We start from the raw sequence: 13,715 nt of genomic DNA on the forward strand, positions 1-13,715 counted from the left end.
AGATAAACTGCTTATTTTTTACTTATCTTTATGAAATGTAAAGAGACTCCTGGGAACTTAATTTGAAAAGTTTCCATAACTAATTATTCTTTGAAAATACTTTGTTTTTTCATGGTTATTAATTATATTAAATACTGCAGACTTCGATGACTTTTTTCTCGTAATGGTATTTTAAATACTTCCTTTCAATCACTTGAAGATTGCTTACTCATCTTAACGGGGAAAATTGTGGACCGTATATCCATCGCCTACTTAAATCAGGGTATTTAATATTTAATTACAAATGCCATATTAAATAAAACAGCAAATTCATACCATACGATTATTAATTTTTTTCTGCATACGACTTTTACTTTTATTTGTATTTGAACTAAAATATACATACATACGTTAAGTACTCAACAGTTTTAATTATTAGTACATTTTGTGTATACTGAGATAAGTAACAAGATTTATGGTATCACCCTAGCTTTGTGTTTGAATTACAATTAGGCTTAAATTATAATAGTAATTTAATTACTCAACGATTTTTATAAATCACTCTGGTGATTTAACCTTAAACAGAATCTTAATTAAATTAGTAATCCACATTTGGTATTATTTGTAACTATTGTATTACGAAACACTTTTTTATTAAACTAAGAAACTCGTAAATGGTACATTGCGTTTCATAGCCATGACCCCCTCTTGATCAGAATTGATGTAAATAAACTTTCAATTTTCCATGAAGTATTGCGGGGCTCCAAAATTGTCTCGTTGAGGAAATTAAACATATAATTTCGTAAGGTAATTTGGTAAGATAGCCGTTGCATTTGATTACATAATGTATTATGAGAATTGTGGGACATTTCAGTCGGTCAAGCCAAGGACACCTGATAAAATAGCCACTCTTCCATAAAAGAAGGCACAAATGCCTTAGAAGTAGTAAAGTTTACTTTTGGTCTAAGCAATCGCAATTGATCTTCAAATAACTCCAAGGATTCCGTACAAGCTGTGCCATTGCCATGTGTTAAATATTTTCCATTTGGTTTTAATATTTTGAAAGAGTGTTCGAGGATTGTTCGTATAAAATCCCAAATTTCGCCAACAGGAGCACCAGATATTGGAATATCAGTAAGATCACCAAAAACATAATCAAATTTTCGATTTTCGTTTATGAATTTCTTCATGTACTCCACACAATCACCAACAACAATTTCATAATTATCACCTTTGCGCTTTTCAAGTACATCACCACAAATCGTATTTAAATATTTGTTACATGCTTGCATCACCAATTCATCAATTTCAAGCATCACGACGAATTTGGGTTTCTCCTTCAGTAATTCATAAAGTAATGCACCATCTCCACCGCCTAATATACAAATCTCTTTCCCTTCATAATTTTCGATACCACGCCCCATAAGAGTTTCGGTGTAAATTAAGTCCGATTCGGCAATATCTAAATAAGGTCATAATTAAATAAGTTTGAATTTAAAACATAGTCATAGTTATTCTATTTATAAGGAATTTGCATTTAATTTACTCACTTTGTAATTCATCCAAAATCAACATGTTTCCCAAAGTCTTTGAATGCAATATTTGGATTTTTTGAAAGGGCGAACGCTCCTCAAACACCAAAGCATCAATGTCATATTCGATGATTCGTTCGTCTAAAATTCAGAACAATATGTTATTGGCTAAATAATTGCCTAATTTTAATACTTATGGCATTTACATCATAGACCGAGAGTAAAGAAAACAACTAAAAACAAGGATAATACAAACATGTCAAATAACAATAATACCGTATAAAAATTACTTATAACTTTAACGAGAGCTGAACATTAAGTATTACGATTAATTTTGACTATTTGCTATTGCTATTACTCTAACTGTAACTCTGAAAGTTTTCAGTAATACAATTATTCCCTGAGATTCAAATTACTCATGAAAAATGCGATTAAAATGACAGTAGTAGGATTAAAATTACTTAACTCCTTTGCTGGTTATCAATAAAATGTTGTTTTCAATTAAAATATAATTTTTGTGGGGGTAAATTATTGGCAACAAAATTGCGATAATTCGTTATTAGTTATAGAGTTTGAATTCGCAACAAATCAAGTGTCAATTTTTATACTTTCACGACTTAAGCGCTAAACAGTATAATACAATAGTATTGTTCACCTAAAAGTAATTCAGAATAAGTAGGGTTATGTATGCATAAATGATCAGGATGACGAGACGAGTTGAATTCCGAATAACTCTCTATACATGTGTCCATCCGTACAACCGGTAACTTTAGTAAAAAGAAGATAAATCGACGCTGATCATTTATACTACTTAGGCCAAAAAATAATAAGACTTTGTTCATAATTTTAAAATTCTTAATTTATTATTCAAAATCTATGCCGTCCATCTCAAAGTAATCCTCCTTGGCCCCAATATGCTATTGCCAACGTTTTTTTCAATCCTCGAAACAGTTGTTAAAGTCAATTTCTGGAATAGCCTTCAAGGCGCGCAGCGATTCACGTTCAATTGATTCAAAACAGTTTCCTCGGAGCAGTCCTTTGAGTTTTCTGAATAGCCAGAAGGCCAGAAATCACTCGAAGCTAAGTCTGGCGAATACGATGTTTGCGGCACGATATTGGTTGAAAATTTGGCGATAAATCCACGAAAACTCAATGCAGTATGCGGCTGTGCATTATAGTGGTGCAAAAATTAAGAGTTGTCTGATCATAATTCCGGTCCGTTTTTACGCATAGCTTAGCGCAAACTATGCATAACAGTCAAATAGTATTCCTTGTTAACAGTTTGGCCGGTCGGAAGTAATTCGGAGTGCACCACACCTCGATAATCGAAGAAAACTGTCAATATAACCCTGATTTTTTACCACCTTTACCTCGATATTCGGCCGATTGATCGTCTGCTTCCAGGTCGTAAACATACATCCAAGACTCACCGTTAGTAATAATACGTTTGATGGCATCTTGATACACGGAAAGCATTGTTTCACAGACGATAACGCGACGCTATTCTTCAAAAAAATTTAGTGATTTTGGAATCAGTCGTGCTTTCACTTTTCTTAGACCCAAATGATTTTTCAAAATGATTTTCCCTGACTCTTCCGATATTCCAACGAGAGCAGTAAGATCTTTGACTGCTAATCGTCGGTTTTCAAGCACCTGTTTCTTTGTTTTATTGATATGTTGATCATCAGCTGATGTTGATGGCCATTCTGGATGTGGTTTGTCGTCATTTGTTCTCGACCCTTTTTGAATAATTTGCACCAATCAAAAACACTTGCTCGCGACAAACAATTATCATCGAAGACCTTTTCCAACATTTTGAACATTTCAGCACTGGAAATTTGATCCCACGCCAAAATTAATGGAACTTCTTTGTTGAATAATTTCACTCATCGTAAAAATCGCCGAATTCTTTTTATGTATGTATTTAAGAAAGACAAGCGTAATTTTTAAAAGAATTAATGGCCACATCAATTCACCAGGTGTTCTTGCACAACCAGGTGAGAAAAAACGGAGATTGGAGTATTTAATGAAAATAAGAGTCTAATGTGATTCAGAGGTTGAAGGAGTGATGTGGAGGTAGTGGCTGTTGCTGCAGCGGTGCTCGCAGTGGGGTTTATCGGCAATTTTTGATCTTAACCGGTGCCTTTGTACCCATGCGGAATCACCGCACTCTTCTCGAATAATGAATGAAGAAAGAAAAATGGGTAACTTGTTTGATTAATCTTCTAGAAAATTTAAATGTCTGCGTTGTGCGTTTTATAGAAAGCATAGACAACAATGCGCTACGAAGCGCGTAGATTACTGTCAGTAAGTGTTGTACCTAACTGAGGTGAAATTTGAACGGAAACTTGCTTCCATACACTGAAGACCAGATTGTTGGACTCAACGCCAGTACGGATCGGAAGGATGTCGATTAATTCTGACCCGACCCCAGATAAACAAATAAAGATAGATAATAACGGACGACACTTATTACTTTTTATTTGAGGTGTGACAACAGACAGGTATTCCAATTACCCTTAAGTTAACAAAACTATAAAGCTCTGTACAACACATGATGAGAGTATAAAAATGCAATAAATGTATACCCCAACAAGACCCGGGTGCAGCAATGCAAGCCAGTTGCGCAAGTACTCAACATATTTCCATAATGTATTTATATTTCGTTACTCGTATGTACAAACAATTTTTTGTTGGCAATTAATAGTTGAAAATGAATGAGAACTATTTTTTAGATTAAAAGCTACAGTATTTTTTGTTGGGTCAGGACTGTATTTAAAGTTTAATATTTTCATACCTATTTTATTATTTCAATTTTAATAATGTATGTATAATACTTAATAGATGTTTTCGCTCTGCTGTAAAATATTTTTGAAATGAGCACAGCTACTTTCATTTTGATGAATTTGAATTAAAGTAACAACAATCAAAGTTTTTTCATTAGAGTGCCCGCAGAATGGGAAATTGCGCTCGGCTAGGCTTTAAACGTCCAATCTGCGGGCATCCTTAGCTTCAATGAATGTAATTGATGAAAGCCGTTGACAACTTTCAACCGCTTTCAACAACATAGCCACTGATAGTGCTGTGTCGATCTCTTTGTCGTGCCGATGCTGCGCTAGCTAATTTTAATGCGTCCAAAAACACTTACATATTGATTAAGATTACATATAAACACGTGAATTACTTTACGTGGTTAATTAATCGGAAATACTTATTCACATATAAATAAAGTTATAAATTACAAAATTTTAATGAAAACATTACCTGATGATGGAAAATACCTAGCGACATCTCCACGTTTCAAAGTGGGCAATACTTGGCCAGAATGAACTTTCAATTTCTTGGCTAGGATATTTTCAAGGCGTTTGGATGACTGTTAAATTTTGCGTTCGGATAGTATCGAAGAGGAAGAAGTTGTGGTGGTGGTGGTGGTGGTGATGATGGTAATTGTGGTTGATGGTGGGTGGCGTTTTTATGAGTTGATGTCGAAAGAGATTCATATATGAAAATAAAAGAAAATAGTTTTGCTTTAAATAAAATTATAAATTATTATTCAATTATAACTAATGGTCAATGAATATAATGATAGATACGTATAAGGTTCAATAAGTATGTATATATGTATGCGTCTGCATACTACCCCGATAACAGTCAGTTCGTGCGATTAAGCACTTTTTAACAATTATCCTTAAATCTAGTATTTTATTTGGATATAAAGTTTATTTTTTCTTAAAACTTGGATTTCTAATTTACTGTATACATATATCGATATCTTAACAGCCTCTTTCAATATTGACTTAAAATTTAAAACTACTCTGCCTAACTCTATCTCCAATCGATATTAGCTGTTTCTTCCTTTTGGTCATAAATAAATATGATCGTAAGAACATATTAGTATTATCTCTGGAAGTTTTTAAATGAAGAAATAATACTTATACCATCCTTATTAATTCAAAACTTTTAGGATTTTCCTTTTCAGTTGACGAGATAAGTACTATGGGTTATCAAATCTAATATTTTTTCGGCCGGTGAAAGTGTTCGAAAATACGAAAATGTCATATGTACATTAAAAATATGCAAAACACCTATCATTTATTCGCTGTTTGATTTGAGCTCGTCTGCACATAAATTTAAAAACTCTGCTTGTTGAAATGTCAGAGCAATATTTTCATTTGGTAAAACTGTCGTTTTGCGGCATTATTTCCAAAGTTCAATGAAAACAATCATATACAATATGCTCATCTAACCCTAAGAAAAAAATTTGAAGTGAAGATACAAAGTAGAATGACTACATGATTTGTGTACGGAAATTTTTATTTGATAATTAATAATGACGAAATATTTCTTTCTTAATGAAATTTTCTTTTGATGATAAAAATCAGATCTAGTATAGATTAATACATTTGTGCTTTTATGTTTAATCTTAAGCTGACCTGAACTAGTCATGTATATGTCAATGTATCCACCACGTTTTATCGGCGGTAAATACTTGGAACGATCGGAATGCAATTTTTGACGTAAAACTAGTTCCATTGTGCGCATTGTCTGCAATTGTAAAGTTTACACAATACAATATATAAATACATTATACATATAAGATAATCATAAAATGATGACAAAAATACCTGTAAAATAATTATAATAATAATAATAATAATTCCATTTAACGGTATGTTAGGTGAGTAGCTTTCATTACATTTTTCAATAAGTGAAAACAAAAAATGAAAATATGTTGCATTTGTTTTCAAACCGTTAAGCACATTTACAAAGGTCGAAATTTATTTATTTGCAACCATTTTATAACAGACACAAAAATATATTTACACTCTTGCAACCTGTTTAAACAGAGTATAATAGTTTTGTTCACCTAACGATTATACCTATCACCTAAAACTAAGCGTGATAGATTATATAAATGATCAGGATGACGAGAAAAGTAGAAATCTGTGTGACTGTCTGTCTGTCCGTCCTTGCCAAGCTGCAATTTGAGTAATAATTGAGATAATGAGACTTGGTATGCGGGTTCCTTAGTACTAAAAAAATTACGAGTTCGTAGATGGGCATAATCGGACCACTGCCACGATCACAGATCGCCATTAACCGAAAACCTATAAAGTGCCATAAATAAGCACTAAATTAACATATAAAACTCTTATTTGGCACAGGGGATTGCAGTAGCAAGGGGTACCAGCACGTAAAAATTTTTGAAAAAGTGGGCGGGGCCAATAATAAGTTTAATGTACATTTCTCTTAACCCACTTAAGCTACAGCAACTAAATTTGCCAGCGCAACTATTATAAAAACTTCTAACCGACCGATTTCGAGTAAATTTAGTACGTGACATTCTTCTGACATACTACAGCTACGCCAACTTATCATATAACACAATTTTAAGTTCTATCTGATTCTTTCCTTTCGAGTGTACAAATCGGGAAGCTACTAATATAACGGGCGAACACGAATAATGCCTTTAAAATACGCCACCTTATGACTAAAAATTGTCCAAAACCATCAAAAACTGTTCCAGTCCTATAGTTGCCTTTTTACCGAATTTATTGGTCAATGTGTCAGATTTGTAATTGAAATTCACAGAGAACACTTTCCTGATAGTAGTATGCCTTGGTGCTACAAATGTGTTGAATCCGGTCAATACTTCCCTAAGCCCCATATACTTAATATAAAGATTTTCGAACTTCCAGGTGACTTTATACCGCATATATCGGACAATACGTTAAGTTACTCAATGATAATGAGAGAGCATATTTTACTCGTAACAGTGTGTCTTTGTGCCTCAAATGAATAAAATTGGGTAAAAACTTGACCTAGCCTCGTATAACTAATATCATGATTTTCGAACATCCGGCTGACTTTATTCCATATGATTATTATTTGTATTTGAGACACTTTATGAAACCCAGAGAACAATTTTTAGTATGTAGCATGTTAATAGTTTTTGATATTGGCAAAAATATATATAAAGTCGGGTCGATACTTAATGTAAAGTTTTGCCAGTATTTGTAGGAATTTTCCGGTCTTTGATCTTTGCAAGTTGCAAGAGTATAAAAAGTTCGGTTATACTCAAACTTAGGCCTTCCTTACTTATTTTCTTGTGTTTCTAAAACGTAAGACTTAAAATCAATTATAATAATTTATAGAAAACCAAAAAAAATGGTTACAGCAACGGTTCTAACACGAAAAAAATTATCGAATCGAAGACAGCTAATATACTCAACTTAATACTCATATTAAATAAGTAAGCGTGCCACGCTTACTATACAATCTTTTAATTAAACCTTACTGTATATTCGTCATATGGAAAATAACATTTTCGCCGTTATTTTTTGACGTTGACGACGGTTTTAGTAGCTTTTACAGTGAAACTTTTTTGGGCGTTCGTTATATAAATCAAAGTTTGAACGTGTTGTTTGTCTAACATATTTCTGGTTTTTGCTTTTACCACGCTTTCTTACACCTTTCCGGTTCTTCCAACATATTTGCATTTATTGTCTAAAATTCAACTACTTTTATTAAAAAATACGATTTGAGATAAAGTGGACCTCCCATATATTTTAGATTCATTGATTAAGTAGACTGATTGTTTTATAGTTTCTTTAAAATAATGTTAAGACTATGTAGGTATATCTTAAATTAAAATTAAAACAAGCTGGGATATATAGTATGAATAACATTATTGGCTAAAAGAAAGCAATGGGCAAAAAAATATTTGCTTACTAGGCATCGAATCCCGAAATTGCATCCTAAACACTCTAAATGCGGTAATTTCCAGATACACTCTACCTCTACACTCTACTCAGTTGCTTTAAGTAGATTTTTCTGTACCCGAATACTTGTTCTAAAATATAAATGAGAAAAGAGAGATACTCAACAGATGACACTTAAACCAAAACAGTTAATTTGTATTTATATTTCAAATGATTTAATATATGTACATACATATATTGATCATTTTCAATTTTAATACGAATATACAGTGTGCGACAAAACTAAAGCACGGAATTTACCTTGTCGGTATTTAACTGAATAAAATCACAAGGTAGGCATTAAATGATCTCGTCATCCTGATGATAATGAAAAGTTGAAATCCAGTGGACTGTCTGTGTGAGATTGGTATGTGGATTCCTTAGTACAAACAAAATTTCGAGTTCTTAGATGTGCTTAATCGGGCCACTACCACGCCTACAGATCGCCATTAATCGAAAACATATAAAGGGACATAAGTAAGCACAAAATTAAGATATAAAGCTGTAATTTGGTACAGAGAATCGGAATAGCAAGGGGCATCTGTGAGTAAAATTTTTTGAAAAAGTGGGCGTTAACCGCTCTCTAACAAGTTTGATGTATGTACATATCTTCTAAACCACGGAGGATAATCCCGCTCAACGATAATCCCCATACAACGGTACTGTGAAAAACTACTAAAAGCGCCGTAAATTAATAACTAAGCAGAGACATTAAATTTTACCACCGAGATGGTTTTAGAGAGCTTTATGGGAGCTTTAATTTTTGAAAATTACGAGTTTGTTTACGTACTTACTCAGTTTTTTCTTACTTATTCTAGTTATACATACATACATATAATACAATTATAATTTTTGGTTTTTTAAATGTTTATACACATATACATATAAGACAGCAATTAAAATTATCTTATGAAGCAGTTAATCTGCGTTCAGGATTCGATGCTGTTCTGTGCAATATATTATTATTCAATCATGGTTATGAATACTTATATGAACATGTACATGTGGTTAGAATAGGCATGAATATATCTACATATGTATATGATGTATGCATATGAATATCAATTGTATTTATAATAAATTGGCAGAGTTGCCGTTTAGTGAAACCCCTTTAATAATGAGGCTTTTCCTAAATATATGAATAAATGCTAATATTTAAGAAACATCATTCTTATAATTCTTGAATATGAGCACAATCACTCACTTTCAAATTGTTCCCAACAGACATGTGCATCAAACATGTATTTACTATTTGTATATAACCATTTGTCAGTTAAGTTCTGGTTAACCTTACCGAAAGAAGTAGTCTAGGCTAGGTTAATCAGAACTAAAGTGACGAATTAATGCTCACAAGAAATTGGGAATATAGACCTACATATGTTAATAATTTAAAACATAGGCATTTTGTCACAAAACGGCAACTCTGAGAATTCTTATTTTTCGGCTTAATCCACTATTAAAGGTTAATATATGAAATTTTATTTACATCGAAAGTCATCAGTGGTTCTTTTCCATCTTCTAAGTAATACTCAATATTCAAAGTTACAAGCCCTTGTTGAAAAATGCGTAAGGTAATCATTGTCTCCTTATTTTCTGTGAACACACAGAAAAATCCATCCTCCATGGTCATTTGATATGCAAGTTCGACTTGTGGAAATATGTTTTCTACTTCACCTCGGACTACTTTAGCAATTTCTTGTCGTTGTTTCGTATCAGTGGTCCTTTCTGAATCCACAGAAAAATCGAAAAGAATAGTTTGAGCAGTCATCTTTATGAAAATATTAGTACTTATTTTACTATTTTATTAATAAATTCACTCTAAAATTAGACTACACTTATTGGCAAAAAATTTCAGAGAATCTGCGGTATCTGTCAAAACGAACAGCATTATTGATTTTGTTTTGATTAACTAAAACTTTCCTACACATAGCGACACCTTGCGGGTTTCCAACGAGTTTTAAGGCTAATTCACACACAACATTGGCCTCACTTTGCTTCAGACTTTTGCTTTGACAAATAAATTAGTCTTTCTCAAAAGCAAATTTATAATATTACAAGTGTTTCCTGAATTTTATTTTCGAACGTAACAAATGTCAATAAAGAGATTGTACTTACCTTTGAACCTCTCTGTTTTTAAGTTATACTAAACAATAAAAATATTCTCTTACACTTTTTGTAATTGTAAGTAATTGGTATATTTTAGTGAATAAACTACGTTGAAGTTTGTTACAATAACTTATTTAAGGCACATAAGCGTTACGAATCAAAGCTTTAAAAGCAAACGCAGAAAATCAAATAGATATACTTAAGTTTCGTTAAAAAATGTGATATACAATTTCTTTAATAATAATTCGAAAAAAAATATTTTGAGCATTCGCATATATTCGATATAGTTTTATATGATCTTTACAACATTATAAAGTTAAAAAAAAAATTTGAAATATACATCCAATTGTTTGTTTCTTTCATATGTACGTATATGTTTGTACTCGTAAAACCAAAACTAATGTAAGATTTTTTTAAGATTAGGCTTATTGTTGGCGACGTTTTTTGTTAATTAATGTTGATTACATTGTTGCAAATATTCATTATAATTTCGTTATTAATAAAAGAGTTTTCATCCTACAAAATCTTATAAATACCACTTGGGATATTTCACATTTTAGAATAAAGTGAATTTTAGTTTACCGCCGATAACGTCCGAGATAAGCTTTGCAATTTGGACAGGTGTGGTGTACATCCATACAATCATCTATACAACATGGTATAAGGCAACAACCAAGCCAGCAACTGAATTTAAACAAAACACTAAATATTTAATTCTGAGAATTGTAAAACATTTTTACATACCCTAATAGAGCTATTATAAATCCTGACAAGTAGGCGATCATGCCAGGTTCCGTTCGCGTAGTAGTTTCGATTTCGACATGACAAGAAGGACATATCATATGTGTAGCGGTTCGAGCGATAGGCACAACCGTGGTTACAATTGCATTGTTGGATGATGGAACAGTAGGTGCGGCGATTGGGGTAAATGGTCCAACCGGTTTAACCCCACCAACAGCTTCCTGATAAGATGGTGGCGCCGATGGCGGAGGAACGTAAGTATATTGCGGAGGCGTTGTTCCATTTGCTTTGCTCATTTTATTGAGATTTATTAGTTAGCTTCTAATATAAAATACAGAATACGTTTGATTTTAATATGTATAAGTATGTACATATATATATTTAAGAAATATGTTATTTGCTTAAGCAAATCGTATCTCCCATGAATTAAAGAAAATGTGAAAAATTTTTCATATGCATTTTATATCCAATCAGGCATCCAAATGTATTTTTTTTTTTAAAAACACACATTCAAATATGTTTCTTTAATAAATAGTAAATCGATGTTATAGCCTTAAGTTTTTTAATTAAAATATTAAAAATATTGTATTACATCGAATTAGCACAAGGAATAAATTATATGTATACAGTTTGTCAATTATTTATTTGCAAAATAAAAAAAGTATATAAATTCAGTTTTAAGCTCATATTTCGCAAAAATTTATACTTTTTTTCGTTACTTCATTAATTCAAATATTAAAAAAATAATAATGCTCAAAAGTTTAATCATGTAAAACGCAAAAGTAAAAAAAAACCATAAAAATTCGAAGAAATACAAATGATGTACTGTTAATTAATTGTTTGCAAAACGGGACGAACGGCGGAACATAGACTGGATACAAATTTGCATATCAGTACACAGAATCGATTTGTGTTTTGGATCGTTATCCTGGTACAGCTAGTACTTTAATTTATTCTGGATTTATCATTCATCCTGCCCCTGACAACTCAATTTTTAGAATATCGAGTTATGCCTGTTTAGTCAATCCATCAGTGAAAATCCACGGCTTTCCTACCCATTTCGATAAAATACAGCCCCTCACTATTACAGAAAACTTTCCAATATTTACTGTGATCATGATGTTCTGCTGTTGCAGAACTGTGTTTGGCTTTCTCCAAATTTTATCAGGTCCATATTGATAATATAAAAAAAATGTTTGTCTCACCACAAAAAGTAACGTCATTCCAGTACTTAGCAGCCTGTTAAAATTGCCAATAGCAAAGACAAGTCGCTTCTCAATATTAACTGCAGACAGCAGGAAAAGCAGAAAATCATTTTTGAAACAAAAACGGCTTCATGATTGAGCGCCAGAAAAATGGGATTCTTGAATAATTTTAGTAGTATAGATTATTTTAGTATTAAAAAATGGGCATTGATTCGTACATTGTACATATTATCATTAAATTAATTGCACCCCAATTATAGGACGCTACGTGGAAAACAGTTACCGATATAATGCTCCGGATTCTATATAAATAGTCCTCTTTAGAGAGTGGAAATCGAGCAGTACAACTCCCATCAATTTTTTTTATTGGCAATATTGCTAATGATAAGTTTATCGAAGTAACAATTATTATCTGTGGAAACGATTTGCTGTTGAATTTTTAGACAAATTAAATTTTGGCTTGTGTGTTTATGTAAATATTTACGTTTGCACGTTAAAATGATTAAGTAGGATTGTTAATGACATTTCAACGAATGCATATCACTCAAACGTGTCAGCTTTCATAGAATTAATTATTGAAATTAAATTATTATTTTCTGTAATACGTTATATGTACACATGCACATAAGTATATTGTATGTGCGTATCGAAACCATACATATTAAAAAGCTCATCAACACACCTATGAAGAGGATGTATTCAAGTTTACACTGGCGAATGTTGGTGGTTTTTATGAGATATTCCTTTTCTGGAGTAAAATGTGCATAAAGAGAACGTATTATACGAAATATGATGGCGTTCCAACGAAAGGTCTTTTTATTAATGACGTCATTGTTAAATACACTTCATTTTATCACACAATGTGTAAATTCCTATATGTGTACATTCCAATATGAGTAGTAGCATAAAATCGTTAACGATGTTTATATGTATATAATCTTTTACACATTTTTCATGAGAATATATTATTTAAAAAATATGATAAAATCGTTAACGATGTTTATATGTATATATTTTAATCTTTTACACATTTTTCAATTCCATATACTGAACTCAATGAATATATTATTTAAAAAATATGACCAAAAGGGCTCACCACAATGTAATATTTCTCAACAACCAAAAATTACGATAGATACGAAAGTTTTACAAAAGACAACTGAACATGAAAGTTGAATCCACAAATGTGGATCTCAGGTATTTATATTTTGGCATTAACCCATTAATGTATGTATCTATTGACATGATAAATACTTAACGTGCTGGACTGTCTCATCATTTGCTATAATTTTTATACCCTGTATTACTATCATGATTCATTATACTTGTGTTACTTCGGAGCGTGCTTCCTCTTACTAAAAATTTTAACTTTTTTTTAATAATTTCTGGTT

At 31.8% G+C, this 13,715-nt stretch overlaps 2 protein-coding genes across 5 annotated transcripts; both read right to left on the reverse strand.

The window, feature by feature from the left end:
• Positions 1-308: 308 nt before the first annotated feature.
• On the reverse strand, positions 309-10,161 carry LOC126763123 (spermine synthase). 2 transcript variants are annotated; one of them, XM_050480366.1, is made up of 4 exons: positions 9,759-10,161; positions 5,945-6,056; positions 1,530-1,652; positions 309-1,441 (listed from the first exon to the last, which is right to left on the reverse strand). In XM_050480366.1, exons 1-4 carry the CDS (start codon positions 10,038-10,040, stop codon positions 858-860), a joined length of 1,101 nt encoding a protein of 366 aa, XP_050336323.1. In that variant the 5' UTR covers positions 10,041-10,161; the 3' UTR covers positions 309-857. The 2 variants fall into 2 exon arrangements, with proteins under 2 accessions (XP_050336323.1, XP_050336324.1); XM_050480367.1 differs by lacking the exon at positions 5,945-6,056 and adding an exon at positions 4,776-4,884 and having other exon boundaries at positions 9,759-10,160.
• Positions 10,162-10,634: 473 nt separating this feature from the next.
• On the reverse strand, positions 10,635-13,531 carry LOC126763125 (LITAF domain-containing protein). 3 transcript variants are annotated; one of them, XM_050480369.1, is made up of 3 exons: positions 13,421-13,531; positions 11,123-11,440; positions 10,635-11,062 (listed from the first exon to the last, which is right to left on the reverse strand). In XM_050480369.1, the coding sequence occupies exons 2-3, from the start codon at positions 11,413-11,415 to the stop codon at positions 10,957-10,959; spliced, it is 399 nt and encodes a 132-aa protein (XP_050336326.1). In that variant the 5' UTR covers positions 11,416-11,440; positions 13,421-13,531; the 3' UTR covers positions 10,635-10,956. The 3 variants fall into 3 exon arrangements, with proteins under 3 accessions (XP_050336326.1, XP_050336329.1, XP_050336328.1); XM_050480372.1 differs by having other exon boundaries at positions 11,123-11,437; positions 13,421-13,502; XM_050480371.1 differs by lacking the exon at positions 13,421-13,531 and adding an exon at positions 13,007-13,254.
• Positions 13,532-13,715: the final 184 nt, after the last annotated feature.

Source organism: Bactrocera neohumeralis, chromosome 6, assembly GCF_024586455.1.
Source record: "Bactrocera neohumeralis isolate Rockhampton chromosome 6, APGP_CSIRO_Bneo_wtdbg2-racon-allhic-juicebox.fasta_v2, whole genome shotgun sequence".
NCBI classification, from domain to species: domain Eukaryota; kingdom Metazoa; phylum Arthropoda; class Insecta; order Diptera; family Tephritidae; genus Bactrocera; species Bactrocera neohumeralis.